This window comes from Bacillus rossius, chromosome 16, assembly GCF_032445375.1.
Source record: "Bacillus rossius redtenbacheri isolate Brsri chromosome 16, Brsri_v3, whole genome shotgun sequence".
Lineage (NCBI taxonomy): Eukaryota > Metazoa > Arthropoda > Insecta > Phasmatodea > Bacillidae > Bacillus > Bacillus rossius.
The window spans coordinates 12,589,974-12,602,005 of NC_086343.1; the positions used below are offsets into that span (position 1 = coordinate 12,589,974).

The 12,032-nt window shown below is 38.5% G+C and overlaps 1 protein-coding gene across 1 annotated transcript in view; it reads right to left on the reverse strand.

Annotated features, from left to right (window-relative positions):
- The window catches only part of LOC134540311 (uncharacterized), a 131,109-nt gene extending 119,416 nt beyond the window's left edge, over positions 1-11,693 (reverse strand). The window contains exon 1 of the mRNA XM_063382971.1: positions 11,463-11,693. Coding sequence (XP_063239041.1) covers positions 11,463-11,693 — 231 coding nt within the window. The remainder of the gene's footprint in view (positions 1-11,462) is intronic.
- Positions 11,694-12,032: the final 339 nt, after the last annotated feature.

A 12,032-nucleotide genomic window follows, 5' to 3' on the forward strand; every position in this document is an offset into this window, starting at 1 on the left:
TGTTTACGGTAACCAGTAGTGTACTTCAGTAGTAAGGCTGTCATATCCAAGAAGTTTGGTTCGTTTTTTTGAATTAATCACAAATCTATACATTAAAAAATAAAGTGATTTCATATAAACTCATTACTTTAAATTTCTTATGTAAGGAAACACAAAACAAATTTATATTCGTGACCGAAATCTATTAGTCAAATGTAAATTTATTTGCTATATTCATTTTACAAATAATAGATAGAGTTAAACACCTATTTGGCAACATATTGTAAAACAAAATACTATTAACCATGCTTTTATTTCGTAGAGTAATTGCTTTTATTAAACTATAAAAATAGGAAAAAGCAATGACTCAGCATGATATTTAAATAAATAATTTTATTGTCACTACTTATTACTCAAGAAGTGTATACCTGTAAATTTATCACGAATATTTTTATCCAGTATTTTTATGTTTTGACACAAAATTTGTCACCAGACTAAGTGTTACGAAATCACGCTGGAAAAACACGCGTGACCTTCTACAGCTCGAAAATAACGTTTAGTATAAATATTTTGTGATAGAGCTAGTGGCTAAAAATCAAACGCAAAAAAAAAAAAAAAACCTGTAGAGATAAACCTACATAATTAGTGAGTTTAGTTCGTAACTACTTGATTGCCGTCGAAACAGGAGTAGCTACGCTGTTAAAGATTTTCTCCTTCAATTTACGAAAATATCTCTGGTTACAAATCATCCAAGGATCTTCGTAAAGTCACGATTATCTTCGAGTTCACTTTTTTGAACGTGATTTCAAAACAATATTATTGGCATATTAACAAAACATTCAAAAACTGGTTGACACTATTTTTTTTTTGTGCAGCGTGTGTTCACATTTGAAACGTACAACTCGGAAGGTCAAAATAAGGGTGTAGTTTCCACGAAGATTCAATTTATTTGAAATTACGAAGGACTCTTCGTTTATTCGAGTTATAATATATTTCGTTGAAAAGTCCGTAAGTTAATCGTAATTTCTAAAAACAAAGTAGTAAACTAGCGTGATGAATTCGACGACTTGCACAACCAGACACGCGCACCCCCCTCCTCCTCTCTTATCCAGGCGGGCCTGCTCTACGGAATTTTTTTTATTTTATTTTATTTTTTTTTCCCCCGTGGAGTTGAAAAGTTTTAGAAGGAAACGTTAATCCTGTTCTCGGCGAGAGACACTGTGACTTTTTTTTTTTTTTTTTTTTGCGGTTATGCTTAGCGCGAGCATGGTTACGTTCACGGTGCTAGACGCGGCTCGAGGTTTAACGAGCCGAGACAGAAACTTCCCCAACGCGGAAAGTCTGTGGGAAATTCTTGACGGGCACGTCCGCAAGCGTCATCAACCTCCCTCCCCTTCCGTCTTCTCCGACTCCCCATTCACCACTTCACAGACTCCAATGGAAAATTTTCGGTGGCGCGCACTAAACAAATTGTTTTCGTCTTCCTGCTTCCAAACGCGAACCTCGGTAGCCATCTTGTTTCCGCCTCCTTCCCCCTCTTCCAGAAGAGTACAAAAACTCGTTAACACATACTTACGAACTAGTTCTTCGTGGTTGGCGAAAAAAAAAACCCAACAAACAAACCAGTTGTTCGTATAATTGTGTTCAGCCAATCACCGAACGCCCATTATTATTCCTCAATGTTCTTTCCACTCCAGGATACACTCTACAAAACTATTTCATGCCAAGTCCACGTGCTCCTGGTTACGCCTGACAATATTTTGTTTTAATTTTTTTAGAAGTGTGCTTCCGATTTTGTATTCTTTGCGTCAAATATGTGAATGAAATTCCCACACAGTAGTTCTGAGAGTTAAGAGCCTCTATTCTCGTATGCTTGAAATATATTAATTTTTTTTAAAGCAATAACAAGTATCGTCGAAGAAGGCCTTATGGCTCAGAGAGGCTTGGCCTATACACCCGACATTATGACCTGTTTGAAATGTATTCCAAATATTGGAAAAATTAGAACTCTTGGTTTGGAGACTCTTGGCCTACACTTTTAACATTGTACACGACCTGTTTGAAAGGTCCATCGAGTATCGATGAAGAAGGCCTCTTGGCTACTGACTGTAGGTGCCTGACCATCAAATGTACATGCCTGGCTAACCTACTCTGTCCAACTCTTCTTCCAGATCCATCCTTCTGTTTCCCGTAAGCATCCTGAATGCATAATGCATGCAATTTTGCATCCCGCATGTCAGAGCCTAGGGTTTTTCCCTGTGTCTACGCAGGTTTTACCTGGGCTCAACTTATCTAGTTTTAGTCTAGTATAGTCAGCGAGGGGAGTTAGTCATGGCGCCAATCGCTGCCATGGCTGGCCAAATACCCCTCCTAGCACATGATGCATGATTAATCTCCTGCCTGGCTAATACCCTGCATGATTAGAGCGTATGGGCTTCGGCCTGAGACGCACTTAGTCTCCCTCCCTAACACACTTAGTTTTTAGTTAGGTTAGGAAAAAAATTGGTTTTCTGTAAAGTCGGTTTACGGACGATAGTTTAACGTGACAACGTCATAAAAAAACATTGATGAAATGATTGCATACTTTATGAATAAAATTGAATAATTTTTATTTTAATAATAAAAGAATTAAAAAATACTTGAAATTATACTAGTAATCAGATTTTTAAAATGCAAGAATAATTAAACTTTATTGCCGAAATTGTTGTTGTAATAAGCAATGAAAACCACATTAACTTTTCACTTCACTTTATAAACAGTCGACGAAAAAGTTCACGTGTACATGACTTGTAATTAATTTTAAAAACTGGCGTTAAGCTATAAAGTTTAAATATAACTATGAACAAGTTTTCATATAAATAAATTGTAATAAAATATCTATCATCAATTATATGAATCAACATAATTTTTTAGTCAATAGTAACATAAACTATTATTACTGCACTCGCCGACAGCGTAACGGAACACAGCGTAATGGAACAATGAGCGTAACGGAACAATGAGCGTAACGGGACACAGTGTAACGGAACAATGTGCGTAACAGGACACGTTTTCATGCGTGCAGCCGGCGTTTATCGATTTATTAGACGTTGTCCGTCAAAAACTAATATAACTGTCTTTTCTGTGGCTTTAAAACCAAACAAATACAATGTTATACAATAACTTCATGCTTGTAAGCACACACATATTTTAACGAAACACACACTTTTAATATCTAACATTTATTTCAAAATAACTTTACCATCGACAGTGCAAGCTCGTTACATATTTTTGACGTGACAACGTCTAATAAATCGATGAACACCGGCTGCACGCACGAAAAAGGATGACTCATTGTCCCGTTACGCACATTCTCCCGTTACGCTCATTATACGCTTGCGCCGCATCTATCTCTCTTCCACTCGATTGGAATAACCATCGATTTGACTTTTTCGAGGCACATTAAACTTGAAACTCTCCCATTCGTTTCCTACTTTTCCTATCATCGTCCTATCCTTAACAGAATAACACAGATTGGAAGAAGTTAAATAGCAAACATGTACAAAAGTTATAGTTAAAATAATCTGTTCGTTAAAGTAATAAACATATTTGAATTAATGAGTGCAAATAAAAGTAAATTTATCAATTAAATTGTGGATTTCATTTTACTCCTTCTTTGTATCCATACAGAAAAGTGATAATTCAATAAAAATGACTCAATTTTATTCATAAAAGTATGCAATCATTTCATCAATGTTTTGTTATGACGTTGTCACGTTAAACTATCGTCCGTAAACCGACTTTACAGACAACCAATTTTTTTTTACTAGTATATGGGTAGTTCTATATAATTATTGTACTGCGGGACTGTAAGTTTGTTTGCAGAAAATCATATAAAAAATGGCCAGACTAGTTATTCAAATTATATTTCACTGTTATGAAATTACATAATTCATGCTGAACGAAAAACATAAGAATAAATACATTTGTTCGTTACCGAGTTTATATGTTACTGCACGTGTTAATGACACACTAAACAACAGTAAAATCGTGGAATAACATAATTTCAGTGTTAAGAAGACTGCAAGTATCCGCTCTACCACTCTGGTTCAGGGGTAGAGCGCCTGCCTTGTGACTTGTAGGACCCGGGTTCGCGCCCCGGCTCCTCCAAGGCGGATTGCCCAGACAAAATGGTGGCATTTTCTCTGGTAGGAAAACAATCCCTTGTAACAAGTCAGGCTACCAAAGAAACGGTTGGTGGAACAGAAAAGAACCTTCCAGTTGGCTTCCAAAAGGGGAGCCCGTTTCATTCTTGGGCTCCCCATGCGGTGGCCATTCCGGGGGTTTCTCCGGGGGAACGCAGTTTTGAAAAAAAAAAAAAATAGTTTTGTAGCGTTTGAGATTTTAGTAACTGTAGCATTATCATTCCAACATGTTATAAATAAAGCTCAAACAAACATTTAATTTTGCTTTTGAACATAAAATATTTGAATTAAGTGTGTATCAGTAATTGAGTGGTTGTATACCGATATTGTGTGTTCAACCATTTATCGGTATATATTTTCTTGATTTATTTTTGACAGTTAAATTTTAGTCACAAAATATTGACTAATATCGTTGTTATGTAGTATTTTAGACGTTTTTGACGAAAAAAAATTGGTTGTCTGTAAAGTCGGTTTACGGACGATAGTTTAACGTGACGCTTTTTCGCAATTACACATTTAACGACGAAGTTTGTTCGTCGTGAAATGAAACGTAGAATTTAATAAAAACGCCCTTGCAATTAATAAAATAAGTATTAGTAAGTTTAAGAAAGAATTTCGGCTTTAATCTCCAACCCAGACGCTCGTGGTGCGCTGGGGCCGAGATTAAAATTCGTCGAGAATAGTTTACGTTTTTATGTCTTCCAGTGCTCAAAATGATATGCAATTGTGGCCCCGGGCACGAAATTTTATTTATAATTCATTAATAATAACGCCCCTCGCGATAAACAAAGGAAAATATGTATTAACGAGTGCCTGGTTACCGTGGAAACTGATAGATAGCGCGATTCGTTCAGTTCGCGTCCGTCACCGTAGATTACAGCACCGTAGGGGAATAATATTATTTCGTTTTAATAATACGATTTTGTAACAAATACGCATCCTAAATACACCAAACTTATTTATAATGTGTTACAATATTTTTTTAAAACATTGTGCAAAATATCCCGGGTGTAATTTGAATTATTATGTGTAACTGTAAAACACCATTGTTCGTACAAAAAAGTATTTGAAAATTCAACATCACTTTTAAATAACCGTACCAATTTTGCTGAAAATCGGTGGACGATCATTAAATTACATAATAATACAAAAAAGTCAAATCGATGGTTGTTCCAATCGAGTGGAAGAGAGATAGATGCGGCGCAAGCGTACAATGAGCGTAACGGGACACATCGTAGTGAGACAATGTGCGTTACGGGACAATTTTTCGTGCGTGCAGCCGGCGTTCGTCGATTTATTAGACGTTGTCACGTCAAAAAAGGCACTGCTGGTGTCACATGCTCAAATTTCGTTAACGTACACGTCTTGGAGTCTTCCGATTTTATTTTCCCTCCCCCTCCCAACAAACTCAGAACATGAAGTGAGCTTTAACCCTTTCGGTCCACTCGCCCCTACACCCCTTTTTCCTTTCCCCGCAGCTTCTCACCCTCCCGGCGAGTTCTCTCCCCACCCCCCATCCCTTATCCGTGGGCGGACTGCAATGCGGTGAGCACAACCACCCCTACTCCCCCCCCCTTTCCACTTGCTACGGGTGCTGGTCCGTAACTCGACGGGGCATTAACGTCACGGCCATACCTCACGCTCCGCGAAGCGAGTGTTTATGCTGGAAGGCCCGGGGTTCATCGCAGGCAACAACATTGCGCGCGCGTGCATTGGATCTACTTGCCGCGAGAGAGAGCGAGAGCGAGAGAGAGATAGAGGTTAAGTGTCTAGCGCAGATGCGTGCGGTGGGTTTAGCGCGTGTGTGTGTGTTTTGGAGGTTGGTAACGGGTACTTTAACTTCTGCGTTATTCGCTCGCTTCACACCGCCGAGCACGCTTGAATGATTCCGCTCGCCTGTAAGCTTTGCACATCTTGGAATTTGTTTCAATCTTTTTTTTTTTGGCTGTAATTTTAATTTTGATTTATTTATTCAATTTTTTTTTTCACGGCATAAATCATAACTCGCAGGCCTTCCGCACCTTCTTGCGACCACACGTTTACCAGCAGACTCTAGTTCCGTAAATGCCGCGAGGAAATAACTTATTGTTTCGCGCGGGCGAATACATTTATCAAAATAATCACACATCACTTCAACAAGAAGCCAAAGCTAAGTATTTTGCCATGTCAAACCATGGAAGCTTTATTGCGAGGGGTATAAAAATATTTGGAATCGCAAGATGGCGAGGTTTATTTTTTTTTCCTAACCAAACTAAAACTAAGTGTATTTTGGAGGGGTCCGGGTTAGGGAGGGACCTAGGTGCGTCTCAGGCCGAAGCCTATACGCCTAGTCATGCTGGGATTAGCCATGCAAGGAGAGGGTCGCATGCATCATGTGCTAGGAGGGGATTGGCCAGCCATGGCAGCGATTGGCGCCATGACTAACTCCCCTCACTCTTAAATCTAGACTATAACTAGAGATAGGTTGGGCCCAGGTAAAACCTGCATAGACACAGGGAAAACCCTGGGCACATTCATGCGGGATGCAAATTGGCATGCATTACGTGTAGGAATTTACAGGAGACAGAGGATGGTCTGGATGAAGTGTTGGACAGAGTAGAAAAGAGTCTACCATGCGGGGGTTGGGCACTTGGACTCGTGGTCCGCTTTTCTAGTTGTCCAGTACTGGATTTAGTGACCAGGGACGCAAGCGCCCCTGGTGGTGAGTGGTTGCACTGACCACTCACTCCGCCGCCAGTCAGCACTACGGGCGAGGTTAAACAACCATTCCTGCCCGAACAATACCGAACGCATCCGAAGTTTGCCGAACTTCGCTTTCAACAGAAAACATTCGTCGTTTTGCGAGAACTGATACGTTTCCACGATTTCAGAAGAATTCTAAGTATCGCTGACCTAATTTTAACCAACATTTCATTTTAACTATGGCCACAAAGACGTGTAGAAACCTAACTTAACATGAGAAAACACATATAGAATCCACGATTTTAAGCGAAAATCTTCATTTATGTGACAAATGTATCTAAACCTACTTTTTACTTTTAACACAGAAAAAAAAATCCGAAAATATATGCACGCTGATTATTCAGGAATTCGACTCGGGGTTCGGTGAATCTTCGATATATCTTGCTCATCTGGTTAAAGAAAGATTTATGCTACTCGCCATATGGGATATTTTGAAATGTTAGCTACGGCTTGCAAAGCAGATTGAAAATTTATTTTCGTGGCTCGACGTAGCACAACATTTTTTGAAGTTAGTATTCGTGGCTCAATGTTACCTTTCGTCTGCGTATAGTAGGTAATTAGTAAATTTCTCTTGGTGGTTACATCAAGCTGCTTCCTGTTAATAATTGCTAAACATATTACAGAGTTGAAAAAATATATACTATCATGCCAATACTATGGATAAGGAATCAAAAACAAATATTACAGCAAAAACTCTGTTGGTTCCACCGAAGTAGGAAAAATCACGACTCACAACTGAAACTATTTAAAATTAGGGATACATGGGAATTTAAGTTTTGGTTTCAATGTTTCAGGCCCGTGCGTAACCTAATTAAAAAATCACAATATGTTCCAATAAACAGAGCACACACTTCATCTGTCATGAAGGATAAAAAAAAAGGCCCTAGTATTTGGTTTGGTAGGACCACCTGCAGTCAGGTACGTAAAATCTAAGCATTAAACTTCGCAGACAAATAAAATGGAGTAATAAGTTGCTTCAATTCACTACTGTAAAAGCCGGCTTAAGTATCTGAATGACATTTAATCAAACACAGTTCCCAAAACTCATCCCTTCCGTAATATGATTTCCGTGAAATTATTGAATTTTTTTTCCGTCATTCATTTTTCTGACGTTTTGTTACCCCCGAAATAATTCAAATAAATAATTTTAAGACACTTAAATATTTTCAGTAGTTGTGAATATTTGTTCAGTTAAATACTATCCAGACGCACTCGAGTAATTGCTCTATTATTTGAAATAAAAAAAAGTTTTTTTTTTGACGTGAGAACGTCTAATAAATCGATGAACGTCGGCTGCACGCACGAAAAAGTGTCCCGTTACGCACATTGTTCCGTTACGCACATTGTTCCGTTACGCTCATTGTACGCTTGCGCCGCATCTATCTCTCTTCCTCTCGACTGTTTATAAAGTGAAGTGAAAAGTTAATGTGGTTTTCATTGCTTATTACAACAACAATTTCGGCAATAAAGGTTAATTATTCTTGGATTTTAAAAATCTGATTACTAGTATAATTTCAAGTATTTATTCTTTTATTATTAAAATAAAATGATTATATTTTAGTCATAAAGTATGCAATCATTTCATCAATGTTTTGTTATGACGTTGTCATGTTAAACTATCGTCCGTAAACCGACTTTACAGACACCAATTTTTTTTCTTCAAAATCTAACTTCGATTGTGTATACCAGCCTTAGGAAGCAGTTTCGACCACAAGTCGTAAATAAGTTTTTACTAACTTTTTTTCAAGACGAACCTGCATCCCAGGTTCAGGTTCAGATTCATCACGTGTTAATATGTAACCGATGCACTGTTATCAATGATGTTGATCCCTGGGGTGCCTAACCGCAGACAGTGTACCAAGATCCCCACATTTTTCTCAGGGCGTTGCATCGCCAAGTGTTTGAAATGAATTGCTTCAGCTCAAAGCAATCTCGCGGAGAAAACACAGCAGCGACCAATCCTCACACTCGCTGCATGTAAACTACTTTTTTTTTTTTTACCCCCCATCTCTTAACGGTCTGCAGGGTCGCATACATTTTCGTTATGGCGCTTCCCCAGTTCAAAGTGTGCCCTTAATTTGAACGAATGGCGCGGCTTCCATATTAAAACGGCCACCGCTTCGTAAATAGAGCGCGAGAAGGGTGAGGGGGTGGGGAGAGGTACGGAGAAAGAGGGTGAAAGTGAACGACAGAAACAAAAACAAAACTTCTCGACTTTCACCGAACAGGACCCAGAGCTCTTTGCCAACGAATGATACAGTTTAAATTTCCCGCCAGCAATTTTGCTTGTAAAACGAGTTGAGGCATCGTGCTAAACGCTAAAAAAATTTTTTAATAATGCCCTACCGCAACAGTTGTGAAAATACAAAACTAAAGCGTATTTTTTTTTGTTTTGTGAACGGAACAAAAATATTCGTGTACACGAACATAAACCACATTCCCTAACGGTACTCTTTGATAAAGCACATTTCTGTCCCTTCCCCTGCCCCGTGATGCGTAGTTCTCCACGTTCCAAAGCCTGGCCGACCACAAGTTTGAGTGTCTGTCGCGATGGAACACCACGACAGCAGAAACAAGAGACTGTCGACAACTTGGCAGTTGGCGTCGTCACTTGGTGATGGTCTAGACTCTTGTCTCCGTTACTTGAAACGCCAAGAAGGACTGGAAACATAATGAATGGAAATTTCGCGATTTCGTTTTGGCTTCGGACTGAAACTCAAAGCCTCATGCTTGTTCCGCCAACGTTTGCCTTTCCGATTTGGTTTTATTCTTTCAAGCGAGAACCCATGTGTTCTCTTTGATCGGCACTACCTGATACGCCTGATTCTCCCCTAAATGAGCCTCATTCGCTCACAGTCGTAAAGGGGCGGTCCAATCATTGCTCTATGTGCAACGGTATGAGGATTTGCATTCTGGCTTGCGAACAAAAGAATCCGCGATATTTCCATACCTCTACCAATGAAGCACCTTAAAAAAATCCCACCTCATCATGTGCATGCCAATGAACCCCCGAGACTGACAATGTTTTTCGATTTCAACTTAGCAATAGAAAATAATGCGAATTTTTTCCGGTCTGTACTCAAAAACCATTTATTTTTAAGCGAAAAAAAAGTTCGAAGCTCTAAAGCTTACCAGTATCATCGTGGTAACAGGATAACTTTTATGAAGACGTTTGGATACATAAACCCCCAGTAGTTCCCACATCGAATACCGCAATTCGAATACGATAAAATCACGGGTAAGGAGAACATACAACATGAATAAATAACTGTTTTATTTTTGTTCGTAAAATGGTTTAATTTATTTCTGAACTATTGATTTTATTTGACCTAGACTTTTAAAAGTGTCAAAATTATGATGATTTCAAAGAGTAAGTATAATTAAATAAATTTTCTGAACTAAATTTAAACAGTATCACGAATTAGCACGTAGCATTGCGTTTAAAACTAAAAAAAAAATGTTTTAGATATTTATTCCTTTTGATTATTCTTACCTGTACTACCAAAAACATAAAAAAAATGCAATTTTGACAGCTGAAAATGGAAAAAGTAGGTATGCAATAGAAATCGTTTTACTATGTAAAGGTTAAGCCACTTAAAAGGCTTGAAAGTTAGTAAAATTTAAACGTAAACATAAAATAAGACCTGGAACGGGAATTCTGTTCGGCCACGAGTATTTGCAACATGTATTAATTAGTGAATAGCTGTTGAAAACCTCAGTAGCGAAAGAACAGCCACTGAGAAAGCATCGAGTTAAAATTCTAGAAATATTCCTAAAATAAAATAAACGAAAAAAAAAAAAAATCAACATAGCTTTTTGAGTTCGAGCCTTAAGTAGGTAGTATCCTAAATTATTATTTTTGGTATTGTTTTTTTTTTTGCAAATGGTTGCAAATAAATTCATAATACAACCATATATAAATGTTTATAAAATATTTTGCATACCATAAAAGCCCTTATATAATGGTTTTTGCGTCCTTAAAGGTTTATATTTATGTCAACACTAGCTTGAACGGAATGCATGAAATCACGTGGTATATATTTTTGGTTCAACCGTTCGTTATGTGGCCGTGGTCATGAAATTCTTTTTTTAGTTTATCGTATGTAAATCATTAAAAAATAGGTTCTACCAAAAAACTCTGAAAATCTCATGTTTCTGTAGTTTTGGGGAAAACCTAAAAATAAAGAGTTAAAAGACAAGAAAATACATACGGACGGTAAATGCACGATTTCATGATTTATGTGTAAGTGTTGACATAAAAAAGGAAGCCTATAAGACAGCAAAAACCATTAAATAAGGATTTGTTCTGAAGGTAAAAAAATTTTTTTATGAATATTTTAAATGTGGTTATAGTATGAATTTACTAAAAAAAAAAAAAAAAAAAAAAAAAACCCATGGAATATTAGAAGAAAAATAATGTAGGATGTTACCACACCCTTAGGCATGTGCGCACTGCCGCGCCACGTAAACGCTTCAGCGAGCGAGCCACCCTCCCCCCCCCCCAAGCCCGGACGCCGCTCACGCCCTCCCACGTGACCCTCCCTCCCCCCTACGCACCCCCACACGACAGCTCTGCGGCCGATTAAGCCAGCACGCAATTCCGGCGCTGATGGAGACCTCAGCGGGGCTGCGCGCCGGTACAGCCGGGGACATGAAACGTGCCACAGGCCGTCGGTACAGTCGAGGGACGTGAAACTTGCCGCGGATCGCTGGTACAGTCGGGAACATGAAGCGTGCCGAGAACCAGGTACACATGGGGACATAATACGTGCCGAGAACCAGGTACATTTTGGGACATAATACGTGCCGAGAACCAGGTAAATTTGGGGACATAATACGTGCCGAGAACCAGGTACATTTGGGGACAAAAAACGTGCCGAGAACCAGGTACATTTGGGGACATAAAACGTTCCACAGACCACCGACGAATGATCTATTCCATATACAGAATGGGACATATAATTAGACCAACAAACTTCGTCTGTAGGTTCATCACTAAAAAAACGTTAAAAAATAGACAAACACAATCTTAATTTATGTTGTTTAGTGATTTAAGAGTAATACATTTATTTGATGCACAATTGTGTCACGTTATTTGGAAAATATGCCACCTTAAACGTCTGTACT